Source organism: Anser anser, assembly GCF_964211835.1.
Source record: "Anser anser genome assembly, chromosome: 8".
In the NCBI taxonomy this organism is placed as follows: domain Eukaryota; kingdom Metazoa; phylum Chordata; class Aves; order Anseriformes; family Anatidae; genus Anser; species Anser anser.
In genome coordinates, this window is record NC_139728.1 from 4,389,151 (window position 1) to 4,408,787 (window position 19,637).

Genomic DNA, 19,637 nt, shown 5'->3' on the forward strand with positions numbered 1-19,637 from the left:
TCAAGCTACAGAAATCAGATGCTGACACCAGTAGTCATCTAAAAATTCAGATCCAAAGTGTGCCGGTCTATACAAGAAATGCAAAAAATAGGATACTGACAAACGTACAAACATTTCTGACTTTTCTTTAAACATAGACTATATATTTACAGATTACAAAAGAAGAATCAAGCATATTAATTAATCAAGCAATCCTACCATTTATTTACTGAAGGGTCATACTGCATGAGGTCCAGTTGTGAAAGGACAGACTTTTAAAGATGCAGTCACTTCAGTCACTGTTCTTTGAAGCCTCTGCTCTCATAATAAGAGCAATGAGAAAGTCCAGTAAAATGTTACTTTTGCATTCTGCACAGTGGTCTTTGCAAAGGCTTTTCTAAAGAGAATTGAAAAAACAAGAAATTCCAACCTAAGAATTAAAGGCTTGTATGGAGGTACAGGTGGAGAACTGACAGCAGACAAAAGTAAAATTCAGTATTTTTATATGAATAGGAATCTATGATCTTGAAATTAGAAAGAAAAATTTCCACATGGGGAGCAAATAAGAAAGAAAAAATAAATCAAATTCTCAAATTTCAAAATCTTTGAAAAAGATTTGCCTTTGGGATGGCAAAAACGATTTCTTCATTTCAGAAATCAAATTCTCCATTCATTAAACCATTAGGAAGTAGGGTAGAGTTGAATTCAAAGGAGAAGTCTATACAGCATATCTCATCCACCTTGACAGTGATTAGTGAAGCAGCTAGAGCTAACTACAGCATTGTTAGCTAAGCCCACGCAGAAAGAAGACACACACAGCAGCGGGAAAAAAGCAAACAACCAGTTCTACTGTTGGTTTTGTGATTCAATCAAGAACATGCAATACTTTGCAATCAATCTGAACTTTAGGGAATTGTATAGTCTCACCCAGATGAGAGATATTTTTTATGAAAAAAAGAATCATGCCATTCTAGCTTGTTGTGTAAGATTCAGAAATTGTCCAGTGTCTTTGCCTAACCCCCCGTCCTCTCTATGCACTGATTGTACACCATCTAGTAATCATGTGGGTTTTTTGCTCCTGGCTTGCTTTCAAGTGCAACGACAGATGCCATGAGCTTCCTATTAGCACAATACAGACAGTAGCAGCACTAGTAAATCAAAATGATGGATTACTCCAGGAAATGAGCCGATTCTGATTGCAGCATTGGGCTACATAGAATGGTGAAGACTCTTGCATGCTTATGGGAGCATATCCCAGTGTCTTCATTCTTCCTTTGAAAAAGAACTGTATATATAAATACACACCCACACTACGTATATACATTCACACATATATACATATGGGTATTATATATTTGGGAAGCATGGTAATGAATTAGATGTTTTTTATTAGTACTTTGCACTGTTATTCTGTGCACTGTTCTAACTGCAGCAGGCTTCTGCCTTTGTATATAGCTGTAAAACTGTTGGTTTAAGTTAGTTTAATCCACAGGCAGTGAAAAATGCCATGGAATATTTAATATTATATGAAATGAACATCAAAGTGCAAAATGAGCACTTTACGGGCAAAACAGTGATACTTATACATATTCTGTTGAAGTATGGTTTATGTACACAATTTTAAAGTGGACAAAATTACAGAATCCTTCAGAAAGAGATATCTTATTTCTCAGTAATGGTTTAATCAGTGTTGACTTTCAGAGATACAAGGTCATACAGCAATTGTGAATTGTTTTTAAGTGCCAAGAAACCTAGAGAAAAAAAATCTTTGCAGCATTTTAGCAAATACAGCTTGAACGTGTATTCTGTTTAGAAAGCTGTATCCATTTTTTTCAATTTCCTTCTAAACTTCCTAATTTGAAGTTAAAATAGATATTTACAGAAGTATCTTCCAACCTTCTCATGCCAGATTTTCCTTTCCTTTAAAAAAATATGCAGGGATGATGGTGATATCGTGTGTAAATAAGTAACACATAGCAAGGAAAGTAAAAATAGAACTACCTGAAAGTTGGTGTTTTCTCATTCTCTCTCACAAAGCACATGAACAGTATCGTCAGACTGGAGTAAATATCAGCTTAATACAGAGTAGAGGAAATATTTCACTGGATTAATCAATGACACTGTATTTTAGCTAGAACAAAGGAATAGTTTAACAGCCTGATGAAAAAGGTAAAAGACTCCCAATGAAGTCAATGGATTTTAGATGGCTATCTCAAATGAAGAAATCAAAGAAGGAAAAAATACTTTCCTCTTTTTTCATAATAATTCACTTAGAGTTTGAACCAGCACATCAGAGAATGACAAACCACAGGAAAGATTTTCATCACCTACCTTAGATTTTTGTCATCTAACTCATGATTATGTTAGACAATATGGTCAATGAAGACACAACAATGACAGAACAGAAGAACAACATGGGAAGTATACATCCCTGTCTCTGGCAAAGAGGAAGACTCTGGGACAAGTCTTTATTATCTCTTGTGATAATAGTAGGATTTTGTGAGAGCTATTTCCACAGAAACTGTTCTTATTTTCTTCGCAGGTTTTGGCAAGCACCTGCTTCTCACTCTGCCCTTTTTGAGACTAGACATGCTCTGAAATCAATAGTTATAGCAACACAACACAAGAATAACATAGTATACCACAGATAAGAAGTGCCACTAGATACTCCTGCTTACAAGGACAGAAGATAGAGTACTTGAGCCTAGAATGTATATCAAAATTGAATTTGATCAGAATCTCACCTGAGATAAACAACTTAAAAGGCTTTAAAAGACAACACTGTCTTTCATTAATCATAAAAGGAATATATAAGTGTTAAATTAACTGTAAAATAATATTTTTTTCTTCAATACCATGCCAATTTCACATGAGATGGGAAACAGTAAGAAATCATACGCAACTATGTGAGGTCCAACTCCCCCCCCAACCCCCCCAATATTATGAAGAAATCAAACTAACAAAAAATTAAGCCTAATTTCCCAATGTATACGTCCTGCATTGTTTCTTTCATTTGTAAATGAAATGATGCAGACTGAACCACTTAACAGAATGGAAAGGTGCTGATGCCAACCTACACTGTACATTAGTATGGGTGGTACAAAGAGCCTACTGAGTTGCAAAACAGAATCCTCTGTTTCTTCTGAGGAAAGGTTATACTATATTAAAATCATGACTTTTGTGATTAATGCTCTAGTTTCCATAGAAAAACATGGATCCACTCATCTTCAGTGCATCTTAAAATGCTTTTATACTGGTATCTCCTACGATGCAGATATCTTTAAGATCAAAACAAAATATAGCATAATTTAAATCAGATCCCACTGTGTACAAGATGGAGCCTTACACTGAAGGTGGCACGAACTGTTTCTAAACTATCCAAACTTACTGACTAAATCATAAACCCCTTAATGAAGTGCAGGACTTAGAGGAACTCATCCTGCATGGTTCCTTCACTTCAGAAACATGTTCCTTGAATGCCAGCTTAAAGAGGCCTTTTTTGAACAGTTTCAACAGCAACCGATTTTAAAAAGTTAACCTGGAATGTGAGCCAGGCGCTTTATTTTCTTCATCTATTTTCTCCACAGTAGTAGATCCAGTTCTTCACTGACTCATGCTTTCCACTATATTTACACGTAAAGAAACTGCATGTACTGCATATCACTAAACCAGAAAAAAGATAAGGAGCTCCAAAATTGCCCAATCATAAGCGCCATTACAAAGTACCAAAACATGGTGGTTTGAACCCTACTGTATAGCTGTTTTGCCTGTCAGTTAGACAACAAAGAAAGACTTAAATGGGAACCGCATGTGGTTCACAAAGATGCCTATCAACTGCAAGAAGTTGAGTTCCAAAATGCGGGTTTTCTTTGTTTGTTTGATTGGTTGGGATTTTTTTCATCTATTAAAGACTTGCTGGCCCACAGATTTCAAAGGATGAAATAGAAAACCTTTTCACCTTTAACAAGAATGAAATTTCCTGTCACACTAAGAACAGTTATGAAAATTAGATATTGTTGAAAGCAGCCAGTACTTTCCATCATGAAACCACATTAGAGTAAACCTCACCATCAAAAAGGGAATAATTGAGATTTCAGCATTATACAATGAAAACGCTTTTGGGTGAAAAGAGTGCAATTTTGATCCTAATAGTCTGATTCTTTTTTTGTTCCAATAGCAGATTTTTCTTCATACTAAACAATTAAAAATATTAGCTACTTACAATGAGTCAGTCCAACTTATACCTTGTATCAATGCCATGTAACTAATTAGAAAAAACAACCGTAATATATCTTAACAACAGAAGCTGTTAATTCCTCTATTTTGAAGATATTTCTTTCAAATAATATATTTATCTGTCTCTTCATGTTTATAAAATGGTTTTGTAAATACAGTTTTCAAAATGAAAACTTTTGGTCCGATTTTTAAAGATACGCAAACTTTGTAAAAATTGATTGGTTTAGAAACATCATGAATCCTACTAACTTGACATAGCACTCCAGTGCACTTGTATTATATCAGTTCACTGATTCCCAAAATACGTGGGCCATAATGTAAACACACTAACAAGCTGCTGAAGACTGAAGTGCCACAAACTCCTGTAAGTTTTCTTCAGGTTTCTGATAATAAACATGGAAGGAATTTTATCAAGGGAAGACGACATATGAGATACTTTAAACCCAGTTAAAACTTCTGTTTTAGAAATCAAGTCTTCTTGATGTAGGAGAGTTTTAACAGTTCTATTGACATAGTCTTATAGGAATGCTTACCTAGAAATTACCTTACAGCACAAGGAAAGGTTTGTTTACTTACATTTAATGGTACCCAAGAGAAAAATTTCACAAGGAAAAATCCACTATCCTAGAAGACTCCAATTGTTATCATGGCAGATTATAACATTCTAGCTGTAACTACCAGTTAGAAAGAAAAAAAAATATATCTTACTGATATATTAAGAGAAAACCTTACTCTATCGACAAATCTGGGAGGTTTGATGTTACACAAGACACTTTTTAAACTGTCTTGGAGGTGAATTTTAGACAGTTTCTTTCCTTACAGACAGTGAGGACAGATGGCTTAAATCTGCATCATTTCATTGAGTTATTGAAAAAAGTGAAAATTTATTCAAAGGATCCAGATTTGTGTCTTCCTTTTCCTGTAAAATATAAGTGAGAGGAATGGAAATATGCTCAAGAGATAATTTGAGTTAGATTTAATTGCAAACTGGAATATTCCAGAAAGAAAACAGCTCTGAGAATTCCTATAGGATCTGCATATCATTTTACTTTTCATAAACCTCAGATAAGCACCAAAAGAAAATCTTAACTCATGAGATATGGCCACACTTGAGGGTGGGTTTGAATGGGGGGTGTGGAGGGAAGGGAATGTTTAAAGAAAGGTTCTAGAATTTCTCCAATCTTCAGAAAGACTAAAAAGCAGTTGAACTGCTAACAAACTTCAGAGTCAGCTGAACGTTCATCCACATGAGAGCTCCCATGACAATGAACTTGATCCAGCTAAATCCATGGTAATACCCAAGGAAACTTATTTCCTTTCCTTCCGAAAGGACAGATGTTATGATAAAGACAGAGTGCTTGTATAAATATGCCCCTGCAAAGATTGGTCTTCCTCATTATGATAGCATAGCTTCACTAGATGCTCCTTGCTTCACACTGGTCTTGTGTCTGGAGAAAGAGAGGACAATGCCACCACTAGTCATCCATTCTGTTTGGACAACAGACAGCTTCTGCAAACTAAACCCTTTTCTTACCCCAGAGACAAGAAGAACAATAGTACACAACATTTTCCCAAATAAATTACTTCTAACACAAAAGGAGCACAGCATGGAAGAATAAACCTTTTACCTCTCCTACTCCTTCAGGTGACTAGCTATTCTAGGAGACTACAAAAAGGTACAAACAGAAGTTCACTGGACTTTATTAACTGTATACTGTAACATCATTGTTATATTTTGCAGATTTCCTCAGGAATGTAAATAGTAGAATATTCTTTCAAGTTTTTTCCAAATAGGAGTATAAATGGCAATATGATCCTCTAGCACGGTCTTTTGCACAATATAGGTCCCACCATACCCATGAATTAACTTCGGTGATATATCATCTTCTGAAAAAAAAAAAATGCAATTTTAATTCTAAAATCACCAGTGGTAGGAAAAATAATAGTAATAATAAATAAATAAATAAACACAGAGCATTGCCTAGCAATTTCTGTGATGGCTAATCACCCTCCATAAAAATGTCAATTTGAAGTAAAGCAAAAAATGTTTAACACTAAATCCCAAGCTTTTTTATTTTTGTGTGTGCCCAGCTGCTAAGATTTTGATATATTTTCTTTGGGATTACTTACATACTCTTGAAGTTGATTCTTACTCTTTCTGATGACACACATAGTGGAATCCTTTTTTAAGTTTCACCATGAGGCCTGTTTTCCATCACTGTCATGGCTTTATGAACCCGTCTCAATTTATTGGTATCTTTTTGGAGTTCTTGACTCCAAAACTGGACACATTATTCTATTTTGATTATAAAAGTGACAAATGCAGTGGAAATAACATCTCTAATTTAAATTTTCTGTTTCAACACCTGAAAATAGTATTATCTTTTGGCCATAACATCACCCCAGCAGTATATGTTCAGCTGACTACTGATCAGCACCATTATAATTTTGTATTCATTAGTCATCATTGCCTCATTGCCCCACATACCTCTGTCACTGCATCATCACTTCTACTGTTTTTTTATGTTTTCTTCCTGATCACTGGAAACACGTTCCAAACAACAGTCTAAAAACCTACTTCTAACCCAAGTAGTAGTAAAGCTACTAACTTACTTATGAATTCACTTTGCAATTTAAGGTGCACAGTATGACTCAGCATCTTCCTGCTTTCTCAACCATAATCTTAAAAAGTGCTTATAGGAATCTATCACAAATATCAATGGCTTTATTAGCCAATCTAAATCACATTAAAAATTAGATCTTGCCAAGCTGGCTTGACATATCTTCCATAAAGCCTTGTTGGGAGTCATTAATTATACTTCCTTCTTTCAGTTCTTTATTATTAAAGCTTTTTCTCAATCATTTGAGTATTTTGCATGGACTGGAGTAAAAACTCTGAAATTGAATCATTGTTATTTACTTTTGATCTCTTAAAATATTTTTTTTTTCTGAAAAAAAAAAAAAAGGCAAACGAAGTCAACTTTTAAGGTCTTTGGAGATACTCTTTAGAAAGAAATCTTTGAAAATTAGGCGGTATTTTTGAATGCCTTTCCATTTTTTCTGTTGTCATGTTCATCTAGATATTTGCCATAAAATGCCTTTATGTATCCTTTCTACACATATTTTCATTCCATTTATTGTTAACTGCATCATCAGACAATCATAAGTGCGATAAAGATGTTTAACTTAATACATTCTCTGCTGACTTTTAGTAATTGCACACATCTATTGCATTTAAATATAATAGATTAGTTACACTTTTTCAAGTGCATTAATTTGATGCAATGACATTATTTGACTGTAGCCATTTAAACAAAGTCTTCCAGCCATAAATATTTTCTTTATGTTCTTTTATTTCCCATCTGGCTTTCTGCAATTCTTAACTGTTACTTTGTGTTTTCTCCATCTATTTCTGTAGTTTTCCTTTTGCTAAGGTTAATTTTGTATATGTTATAGAGTTGCATCTAACTTCTCTCTAAAATAGAACTGCTTGTAATCATAACTAAGAGGGGGTTCTTCCATCTTTAATATGATATTATGCTTTTCTATATCAATCATTGAATATCTTACACAACTCCCATTTTTTAAATCTATTTCCTTCATTTAATTTTGTCTTTTAATTAATTTGATCACATTTCTTTTAAGTGAGCAGAATTGCATTGAACTCCTAGAGAGCTGCGAGTGAGTCTTCATTTTCACTATGGATGAAGTTCAAATTAACATTTTTTGATTAACAATATTCAGCATGCAATTGAGTCAGGAATCGCCTTCTAGGATTTCAAAATTACTTTCAAATGATTTGAATGTAGGTTCTAGCAGGGAAACAATATAAAAATTTCCATGATCTCCACAGTGAAGTACATTTCTCTCTTGCTACATATAAACAAGCTTTTACAGAACTGTCATTCTGTTCTTGAGTCTGATCATTATAAAGCAGACACCCACTGTTACCATTTTGCGCTTTAGCTCTTGCAAGATTTATCCATTATCACTGGAAGCCTCCCAAGCTATTAGTAATTCAAATGGCTAAAACTGTAGTTTGCATAAAGCATCATTCTTTTCCCCTTCTGCCACTTAAGTCTTCCCCAATATGCTAGATATTGTACCTAGAGTCATGCCACAGGCCTTCAGTGTTACCATAGCGGTATTATATTTGTTAGTTTTCCTATTCAGTTATTGAGCCACTTTTACAATATCTTCTAAATATAGCCTCGCATGACAATGACATAATAGCTTTACATTACCATGAAACTATGTTTAGTTCACAACTTCATGGCCCTCACCGCTCGCTCTATACTTGTTTATAAGAAAAAAAAGAAAACGTCAGAATCATTGGGATGGGCTTGAAAATTCTACTTTGTGAGCCTACTGCAACATTGCTTTCTATATCTTTCTATTTTGCTAAAAGTATGCAGCCCTCCCACTGAGATTTAATTTACATCCCTTGTCCTTCTGCCCCCAGAAAGTATTTCCCAGACCACTGATAAAGTCACCTCTTCTGAATGCATGATTAGACTGGAGATGAGCTTAACTATATTGGACATAATTTTTCTTTTAATAAGCTTTGATTTTATGCAACTGAATATCTTTACTCTTGGGAATAATTTCTTTGTTAGACCTTTATGCATATTTGTTTATTGTAAGGATTTGATTCAGTCTTAGATTTTTTTTTCCCTTGAACAATTTTGCATACTATATTTTGGAATCTTCTCATGTCAGTGGGAATACTTTATGGAACAGAATTTTTTAGGTGCTTAAAAAAAAGGAAAAAAGAAAACAGAGCATCTTCTCCCAACACAACTACAGCTTTTCCAACTTGTATCTGGAAGCTATTCCTCTCCAAAGAGCTTCCAGATGTCATTTTCCAAACATGCTAGTAACACACAGAAATTAAAATAAATAAATAAAAGTCACAGATCACTATTGATTTATAACACATTTATTGATGAATGTGTAGTAAAGCTTTCTAATAGCTTTCTGCCAGTCACTTTCAAGCACAACTTTCTCATTACGTGTTTGCTGAAACTATATGATGGAGTTCTGCTGGTGACATTTGAGTGATAGTGACTTTGATTTCAAAGGAAATGTTTCAGGTTCATTTCATTACCTTTGAAAAGTAAAAGCAAATTTGCCTTATAAAAAGCAATTACTTCTTAGCTGACCAGTGCAAAATAGCAATATAAAAAAAGATTTCTCATTCCACTATTCAAATCCTAAACTAGCAAACTAGTGTTTGATTTTACTTTAAACCAATTTTACCTTGTTTGAATTGCAAAACCATTTAATCTTCATAAAGTAGGTTATTATAATGGAGATCATATTTTATTGGTACAGTACACCAGCTCAGGACAAACAGTTTTTTGTTTTGTTTTGTTTTGTTTTTTTAAGGAAGGAGTGCTTCAAATTGGAAGAATACCTGTACTCTTTAGGTATGTAACAGTTAAAAACTTTTTACAAATACCTACAATAAAAATATTCAAACTAAAATAAAAAATACATATATTTATGCTGTATACATCACATGCAAAACAACACATCAGATGTTATGTAAAATACAAGCTCTTACTTGGTTAACTCTTCTCTTTCCACAACAATCTTTGTAAGAATATCCATAATAAATAGAACATGAATATTTGACTTTTATTTTTCTTGATTGGTTTCTACAATGAACTATATAAATTCTTCTTTTGTTCCCAGACTTCCTAGCCATATTTCACAAATATTTATATGGCAATGGAGCTATAACATTTAAAGCAGGTTCAAGGTAAAATGCTATAACTACAACCATTTCAGTTAAATATAGTATGATTAATTTTCTTATATTCTATGTTTAAACATAAATGGAGAATATTGTATTTTCTAGTACTTATTAGTTGTTTTTATCAAGGCAATTAGTGAATTTCCTGGGAGTTGTCAACATGAGTTTACTGAGCATCATCATAGTATTCCACAGCAACTTCTATTTTAAAGCCACTTTGGAAAATAAATAGATCAATATGCAATTATAAGCATCAGCAACAGGCGTATCATTCAGCAAGAGTCTAAGCAATTATTTAGAGTAATGGAAAGAAAAATCACAAGAACTTGCCTTATTTTCTGATCATATTTTTAAAAGTGACTGAAATAAAATCCCTACTTATCTCTGTAATACAGCATGTCTAGATGTATAAATTATAGGTAAGAAACACAATTCCAGAGCTTTTTAAGGTCCTCTGATCTAAATAACCTAAAATCAAAATGCATAAAGTGAAAACAAAATGAAGTGGAGAAACCGTGAAATCAATGGTAATGTAAAGTAGAAATCCAAGTAAAAGCTTTAGAAATGCAGTAACATGAGATATCTTGAGCTAAAAGCAGAGCACTTATTCTCTGCATTTTAATGTGAGATGTATACAGATGCACGTTAGCAACTGGAAGAATCTTTACTATGATTTTAAAATGTAGTTCCAACATACATGCTACCTTTAAAAGTAACACAGAATATTTAGCTTTGACTTTTGAAAGAAACGGGCATTTAAATTAAGCAAACATTCCATTGTTAAAGACTGTACAAAGTTGGAGATTAAGCACTTGTGGAAAAGGTTAAGAAGAGTCCATATTTAAGTGCAAAGAATGAAAATATTTGAGACAGCCCTCTGAACTGCATAAAGCCTCAGTCTCCTGTACACATCAGGCATACAGAGAGGCCATATTAGGGTTAAGATGATGATCTGATGACAGATATGGTTAGGTATTATCTTAAACTTTAAATGATGCAATTCGTCTTTGCTACTAGGCTGCAGTAATTTCCTGGCCATAGAAAAATGTTCTTATTAAGAAAAGTTCAGATTATTTTAACATAACCCAATTTATCTTTTCCCTTGCATATATATGCAAACTTAAACGATTTGGGGACAAATAGAACTACTTACTTTAGAAGGCAAATAGATCTTTTTTTTTTTTCCAGGAGAAGGAGAAAACAAATGTTTTTACTGTTTTGTTCCTCATAAGACCCAAATTCATTTTTTCTTTTTCTTTTTTTTCAACTCTAAAGAAAAAGCATATTTCTGAATAAAGTTCTATTAGAAAAAAAAAAAAGAGAGATGACAACATTGATGACACCAGTTCCCTTAAGTTACAATATGCAATATGTATATCCCTTATATGTGTATATATATCCCTTAAGTTACAATATGCAATATGAAACATGAAATTGCAATTGAAGTCCTTTGCAATTGAATTCTCTGAAGTAATAGAGCAAGAATGATAAAATTCATCCAGATTTGTCTGGATCCAAGAGCAAGCAAGCAGACCTAAGTTTGAGGAGGAAGAAATTGTCAATGCTATGTTCTTCTAGTAAAGGACTTGTAGTAAAGGACTTCTGAAAAATTACCATAGCTCATGTACATAAAATCACCACAAAAAATTACATTGAATTGACAAAAGGTGTGTAACTCATTTGTACGTACTATATCCTAAACTTAGTTGAAATAGAAAATTTGAATTTTAGGTTAGAAAGTGAAAGGAAAAACATATTTCACCAATATTTTGTAAACAAAGACAACTTTTGAATGTCAGCTAATAAATTGGCAGTGCACATTCCAGATTCTGAAGTAAAAGCATCAGCAAGAGTGCAATATAAAAAGTTTTAAAATCTTTGAATTTAAAACAGCATTACAAGTCAACAAATTAGTTTCTTTGCTACAGAGATGCAGACAATCCACTTCCACTGAATGATATATATTACAGAGTCAAGCAGAGATGAAGTAAGACTGTCCCTGAACCAAGACACATGTCAAATGAAATTGTACATCATCTTTGTGAAGACAAAAGACAAATTATGATTTTCAGGTATAAACATTTAACAAGGGGAACCAGATATTTCTGAAAGAGTGCTGTGTAAATGTTGTGGTTTAACCCGGCTGGCAGCTAAACACCACACAGCCGTTCGCTCACCCTCCCCCCTCCCTCTCTGGGATGGGGGGAGAGAAACGGGAAAGTGAAGCCTGTGAGTTGAGATAAAGACGGTTTATTAAGACAGGAAAATAATAATAACAATAATAATAATAATAGTGATAATGGTAATAGTATTAACAATAATAATGTGTAAGAAAACAAGTGATGCACAATGCAATTGCTCACCACCCGCTGACCGATGCCCAGCCTATTCCCGAGCAGCCGGCCCCCCCACCCCGGCCAGCCACCCCTATATATTGTTTAGCATGACGTCAGATGGTATGGAATACCCCTTTGGCCAGTTTGGGTCAGCTGTCCTGGGTCTGTCCCCTCCCAGCTCCTGCTGCACCCCCAGCCTGCTCGCTGGCAGGACAGAGCAAGAAGCCGAAAAGTCCTTGGCCTGGTGTAAACACTGCTCTGCAACAATTAAAACATCAGCATGTTATCAGCGCTCTTCTCATCCTAATCCAAAACATAGCACCCTACCAGCTACTATGAGCTACTTAACTCTGTCCTAACTGGAACCAGGACAGATATCCACCCCTTATTCCATACCATTTATGTCATGCTCAGGTTACACTCTGTCCAATACATTCTAATTAATCACCATTTTCATCTATGATATATAGCAATCATGGTAGTGATGACATACATTATTATATAATAATTAACATACTACAATTCAACTCATGGGCTATTCTCACCCAGTATCAAATCCCCTTGAGGTACACACCGGACCTCCCCATTCTTTTGCATTACCCACCAAGTGCATCCAGGTCCCTGAGCAAAAGCAATTCCACGAATAGGTTTGCCTTTTCCTGAGGCAGGAGTAGCCCAGACTGTTTTACCCAGCATGTTTCTTACGTGCACTACAGGAACTTTATCCCCTTCTACAGTGCGTAACAGGTTTGATTGGGCAGGTCCAGCTCGGTTGGCAGATCCCCTGGTATTGACTAACCAGGTGGCCTTTGCCAAATGTGTATCCCAATTTTTGAATGTCCCAGCACCCATTGCTTTCAGTGTAGTCTTCAACAGTCCATTGTATCGTTCAACTTTTCCAGAGGCTGGTGCATGATAGGGGATGTGATACACCCACTCAATACCATGTTCTTTGGCCCAAGTGTCTATAAGGTTGTTTCGGAAATGAGTCCCGTTGTCTGACTCAATTCTCTCTGGGGTGCCATGTCGCCATAAGACTTGCTTTTCAAGGCCCAGGATAGTGTTCCGGGCGGTGGCATGGGGCACAGGATATGTTTCCAGCCATCCGGTGGTTGCTTCCACCATTGTAAGTACGTGGCGCTTGCCGTTGCGGGTTTGAGGGAGTGTGATGTAATCAATCTGCCAGGCCTCTCCATATTTATATTTCAGCCATCGTCCTCCATACCAAAGAGGTTTTGACCGTTTGGCTTGCTTGATTGCAGCACATGTTTCACAGTCATGAATAACCTGTGCTATAGTGTCCATGGTCAGGTCCACCCCTCGATCACGAGCCCATCTGTAGGTTGCATCTCTACCTTGATGGCCTGAGGTGTCATGGGCCCATCGGGCTATAAATAATTCACCTTTATGTTGCCAGTCCAGGTCCACCTGAGCCACTTCAATCTTAGCAGCCTGATCCACCTGCTGGTTGTTTTGGTGTTCTTCAGTAGCCCGATTCTTGGGCACATGAGCATCTACATGGCGTACCTTTACAACCAGGTTCTCTACCCGGGCAGCAATATCTTGCCACAATGCCGCAGCCCAGATGGGCTTGCCCCTGCGCTGCCAGTTGTTCTGCTTCCATTGCTGTAACCACCCCCACAGGGCATTTGCTACCATCCATGAATCAGTATAGAGATAGAGAACTGGCCACTTTTCTCGTTCAGCAATATCTAAAGCCAGCTGAATGGCTTTTACTTCTGCAAACTGACTCGATTCACCTTCTCCCTCCGCAGCTTCTGCAACTCGTCGTGTAGGACTCCATACAGCAGCTTTCCATCTCCGATGCTTTCCCACAATACGACAGGACCCGTCAGTGAACAAGGCATATTTCTTCTCATTTTCCGGTAGCTTGTTGTACAGGGGGGCTTCTTCAGCACGAACCACCTCCTCCTCTGGTGATATCCCAAAGTATTTGCCTTCTGGCCAGTCCATAATCACCTCCAAGATTCCTGGGCGACTGGGGTTTCCTATTCGAGCCCGCTGAGTAATCAGTGCAACCCACTTGCTCCATGTAGCATCAGTTGCATGATGCGTAGAGGGGACCCTTCCTTTGAACATCCAGCCTAGTACCGGCAGTCGGGGTGCCAGGAGGAGCTGCGCTTCAGTACCGACCACTTCCGAAGCAGATCGAACTCCTTCATATGCTGCCAATATCTCCTTTTCAGTTGGAGTATAGCGGGCTTCAGATCCTCTGTATCCCCGACTCCAAAACCCCAGGGGTCGACCTCGAGTTTCCCCAGGTTCTTTCTGCCAGAGGCTCCAGGTGGGACCATTCTCTCCGGCTGCGGTGTAGAGCACATTCTTTACATCTGGTCCTGTTCGGACTGGCCCGAGGGCTACTGCATGAACTATTTCCTGCTTAATTTGTTCAAAGGCTTGTCGTTGCTCAGGGCCCCATTCAAAAGCATTCTTCTTACGGGTTACTTGGTAGAGCGGGTTTACAATCAGACTGTAATTTGGAATATGCATTCTCCAAAACCCCACGACACCTAGGAAAGTTTGTGTTTCTTTTTTGCTAGTTGGTGGAGACATAGCTGTTATTTTGTTGATCACATCCATTGGGATTTGACGGCGTCCATCTTGCCATTTTATTCCTAAAAACTGGATCTCTCGTGCAGGTCCTTTAACTTTATTCTGTTTTATGGCAAAACCGGCCTTCAGAAGGATTTGGACTATTTTCTTCCCTTTCTCGAAAACTTCTTCTGCAGTGTCACCCCACACAATGATGTCATCGATGTACTGCAGGTGTTCAGGAGCTTCCCCCTGCTCCAGCGCAGACTGGATCAGTCCATGGCAAATGGTAGGGCTGTGTTTCCACCCCTGGGGCAGCCGATTCCAAGTATATTGGACTCCCCTCCAAGTGAAAGCAAACTGTGGCCTGCACTGTGCTGCTAGAGGGATGGAGAAAAATGCATTAGCGATATCAATTGTGGCATACCACTTGGCTGCCTTTGATTCCAGTTCATACTGGAGTTCTAGCATGTCCGGCACTGCAGCACTCAGTGGTGGCGTGACTTCGTTCAGGCCACGATAGTCCACTGTTAGTCTCCACTCACCATTAGACTTTCGCACTGGCCATATGGGACTATTAAAAGGTGAATGAGTCTTGCTGATCACTCCTTGGCTCTCCAGTTGACGAATTAGCTTATGGATGGGACTCAGGGAGTCTCGGTTGGTGCGATATTGCCGCCGGTGCACAGTTGTGGTAGCGATCGGCACTTGCTGTTCTTCAACCCTCAGCAACCCCACAACAGAAGGGTCCTCTGAGAGACCAGGCAAGGTAGACAACTGTTTAATGTCCTCTGTCTCCAAAGCAGCTATGCCAAAAGCCCAGCGGAACCCTTTTGGGTCCTTGAAATATCCTCTTCTAAGATAGTCTATGCCAAGGATGCACGGAGCATCTGGGCCAGTCACAATACGGTGCTTTTGCCACTCATTACCGGTTAGACTCACTTCAGCCTCCAATACAGTTAACTGCTGGGATCCCCCCGTCACACCATAAATACAGATGGGCTCTGGCCCTTTATAGCTTGATGGCATTAGAGTACATTGTGCACCGGTGTCTACCAAAGCCTTATACTTCTGTGCGTCTGACGTGCCAGGCCATCGAATCCACACAGTCCAATAAACTCGATTGTCCCTTTCCTCCCCCTGGCTGGAGGCAGGGCCCCTCTAGTCCTGGTCAGAATCTTCATTTCTGTGTTTAAAGGACTGCCTGCTGGAAGTTGGAGCAGCAAACCTTTCAGAGAACTCCTTTTTCCCAATTGTTTTCCTTTGCAATTCACGTACCCGTGCCTCTAGGGTCGCAGTAGATTTTCCATCCCATTTTCTCATGTCCTCTCCATGGTCACGTAGGTAAAACCACAGGGTGGCGCGGTGTGTGTGCCCACCATATTGTCTTCCTTGCATAGATGAACGTTTACCCCTAATAGCTGAGACACTGGTTTGTACAGGTGGGGAGGAAAATAAACTCTCTTTAAGTTGGTGGATCTCTTCAGAAAGTTTCTCCAAGGTATTCTCTTTTAGCTGGTGGACACTAGTTCGTTCAGGTGAAGGGGAAGATAATCTTTCTTCAAGTTGGTGGATCTTTTCAGAAAGTTTCTCCAAAGCATTCTCTTTTAGCTGGTGGACACTGGTTCGTTCAGGTGAAGGGGAAGATAATCTTTCTTCAAGTTGGTGGATCTTTTCAGAAAGTTTCTCCAAAGCATTCTCTTTTAGCTGGTGGACACTGGTTCGTTCAGGTGAAGGGGAAGATAATCTTTCTTCAAGTTGGTGGATCTTTTCAGAAAGTTTCTCTAAAGCATTCTCTTTTAGCTGGTGGACACTGGTTCGTTCAGGTGGAGGGGAAGATAAATTCTCTTTAAGTTGGTGGACCTCTTCAGAGAGTTTCTCCACAGCTGAGACACAGGCCTTTAGGGAAGAGGAGAGATTTCCTTCGTACTGCCGGAGTATTTTAGTCACTTCATTCACTGTGGGATTCTCCTCCGTTTTCCAGGCTAGTATTGCCAATGAGCTGGCATATGATGATGGGGCACTCCGTACAAACTTCCGCCACATGGGTGGTGTACACTGGACTGCATCTGGATCTGTGGATGTTTGTGCGTCATCTAGGTCCTTATAAATTACTTCCCGTACGGCCAATTCCCTCAGGTACTGAATTCCCTTCTCCATGGTGGTCCATTTGCTTGGTAAACATACAAGTTCTTCCTTGAAGAGATACCTTTCCTTCACAGCTGACAGGAGACGCCTCCAGAGGCTGCGAGATTGTGCTCCATCTCCAATTGCTTTGTCAATGCATGCGTCCCTAGCAAGGGATCCCAGCCGCCTGGCTTCCTTGCCCTCCAATTCCACATAATTGGCTCCCGTGTCCCAGCACCGGAGCAGCCAGGTGACAAGCTGCTCGCCTATACAGCGACCAAAATCTTTTCGCACATCTCGTAGCTCACGCTGGTATAGAGTCCGGGTAATTACTGTTGATTTTCCGACATCCTCATCCTCATCTTCAGTCTCCTGCACCTTTGATGGCTGGTATGGAGTCCGGGTAGTTACTGTTGATTTTTCGCCATCCTCATCCTCATCTTCAGTCTCCTGCACCTTTGATGGCCCAGCCTCGTCTTCACTTCGCCCAGACTTAGCAGAAGACTGTCTGCGTTTTAAACGACCTGAGCCTCTATACCATTTTTTCACCTTGTCTACAGGGGCAACTTGCACTGCTACAGCTCGTTTCTCTGACCCAGCCACAGGGTCTGCCACAGGGGTTGGAATACCCTCTGCGGGGTCAACTTGCACTGCTACAGCTCGTTTCTCTGACCCAGACACAGGGTCTGCCACAGGGCTTGGAATACACTCTGCGGGGTCAACTTGCACTGCTACAGCTCGTTTCTCTGACCCAGACACAGGGTCTGCCACAGGGGTTGGGATACCCTCTGCGGGGTCAACTTGCACTGCTACAGCTCGTTTCTCTGACCCAGCCACAGGAGTGGGAGCAGCTGCACGAGCTGGGGCAGCTGCAGGAGCTGGAGCGGCTGCAGGGGCTGGAGCTGGAGCGGCTGCAGGAGCTGGAGCTGGAGCGGCTGCAGGAGCCGGAACGGCTGCAGGAGCTGGAGCTGGAGCAGCTGCAGGAGCTGGAGCGGCTGCAGGAGCTGGAGCGGCTGCAGGAGCTGGAGCTGGAGTAGCTGCAGGAGCTGGAGCTGGAGCGGCTGCAGGAGCTGGAGCGGCTGCAGGAGCTGGAACTGGAACGGCTGCAGGAGCTGGAGCTGGAGTAGCTGCAGGAGCTGGAACTGGAGCGGCTGCAGGAGCTGGAGCGGCTGCAGGAGCTGGAGCTGGAGTAGCTGCAGGAGCTGGAGCTGGAGCGGCTGCAGGAGCTGGAGCGGCTGCAGGAGCTGGAGCGGCTGCAGGAGCTGGAGCTGGAGTAGCTGCAGGAGCTGGAGCTGGAGCGGCTGCAGGAGCTGGAGCTGGAGTAGCTGCAGGAGCTGGAACTGGAGCGGCTGCAGGAGCTGGAGCGGCTGCAGGAGCTGGAGCTGGAGTAGCTGCAGGAGCTGGAACTGGAGCGGCTGCAGGAGCTGCAGCTGGAGTAGCTGCAGGAGCTGGAACTGGAGCGGCTGCAGGAGCTGCAGCTGGAGTAGCTGCAGGAGCTGGAGCTAGGTTGCTAATAACATCAATTGCAGCTCGATAGGCACAAGCCAGACCCCAGCACGCCACAGTGATTTGTGTCACTTTGGAACTGCCAGAGTCATGACACCTTTTTTTCAAGCATTCTGCCAGCTTTTTAGGATTTTGCAGTTGTTCAGGGGTGAATGTCCAAAACACTGGAGGTGACCACTGCTCTAGAAACCTGCCCATATCCTCCCACACTCCCTGCCACTCGCAACTATCCCGCCTCAAGACAGATCTCCGGATGAGATTCCTAAGTAGTTGTTTAACCCTCCACAAAATCTGAAGCGCATTCAGGAGACATAACAACAAGAGCAGGCTGGTCTGAGTATCCCAAGGATATTCAACATCTCGGAGAACCACCGTAACTAACTCGGGGGATAAGAGGGTGGTGGTGAAGGAGAAAGGGAGAGTGAACAGGTAGGGAAACATGTCTTCCCCTGTCCCCTTCACAGATTGGCTCCCTAACGAAAACAGGCAATAGGTGTAATTGCTAATAGTTTCCGAGATATGGGTTCCAAAGTATAGAGTCGACGTCAGTGCTGAGTACAAATACCAGGTTAAAGTCGTGACCAGATATTTCATCATTTCATAAGCCATTGTTACACCGCACAGTACCATAACAATCTTAAACCAGGGCCCGGAAAGGATAAACAGTGCAACAGGGAGCACATACAGAAAGTAACGCACCATAAAACTCAATTTGGAATACAGGTACAGCAGACTGGAGATTAAGGCAATCAACATCGTGACTAGCAACTATTAAGCAGGTCCAATACTTATACCAATTTTAGTTTAACACACTCTGGTCAGATTTGTCGATATCTCAACCCTTCGGGCCCCACGTTGGGCGCCAAAAAGACTGTTGTGGTTTAACCCGGCTGGCAGCTAAACACCACACAGCCGTTCGCTCACCCTCCCCCCTCCCTCTCTGGGATGGGGGGAGAGAAACGGGAAAGTGAAGCCTGTGAGTTGAGATAAAGACGGTTTATTAAGACAGGAAAATAATAATAACAATAATAATAATAATAGTGATAATGGTAATAGTATTAACAATAATAATGTGTAAGAAAACAAGTGATGCACAATGCAATTGCTCACCACCCGCTGACCGATGCCCAGCCTATTCCCGA

General features: G+C 39.8%; 2 protein-coding genes across 3 annotated transcripts in view; both read right to left on the bottom strand.

Moving 5' to 3' along the window:
* LOC310903460 (uncharacterized protein) overlaps positions 1-19,637 on the bottom strand; it is a 490,104-nt gene that overhangs the window by 378,716 nt on the left and 91,751 nt on the right. The window lies entirely within an intron of this gene.
* On the bottom strand, positions 12,096-15,901 carry LOC310903483 (uncharacterized protein). The gene is made up of 2 exons (XM_083846839.1): positions 15,408-15,901; positions 12,096-15,242 (listed from the first exon to the last, which is right to left on the bottom strand). The coding sequence occupies exons 1-2, from the start codon at positions 15,889-15,891 to the stop codon at positions 12,838-12,840; spliced, it is 2,889 nt and encodes a 962-aa protein (XP_083702965.1). The 5' UTR covers positions 15,892-15,901; the 3' UTR covers positions 12,096-12,837.

Excerpts from the sequence above, each read along its gene's own strand:
- LOC310903483 (XM_083846839.1), bottom strand. The coding sequence starts at position 15,891 with ATGCCATCAAGCTATAAAGGGCCAGAGCCCATCTGTATTTATGGTGTG. Across the intron at positions 15,243-15,407 it reads GCCAGTGCGAAAGTCTAATG|CAGCACAGTGCAGGCCACAG; the intron begins GTGAGTGGAGAC and ends CCATCCCTCTAG.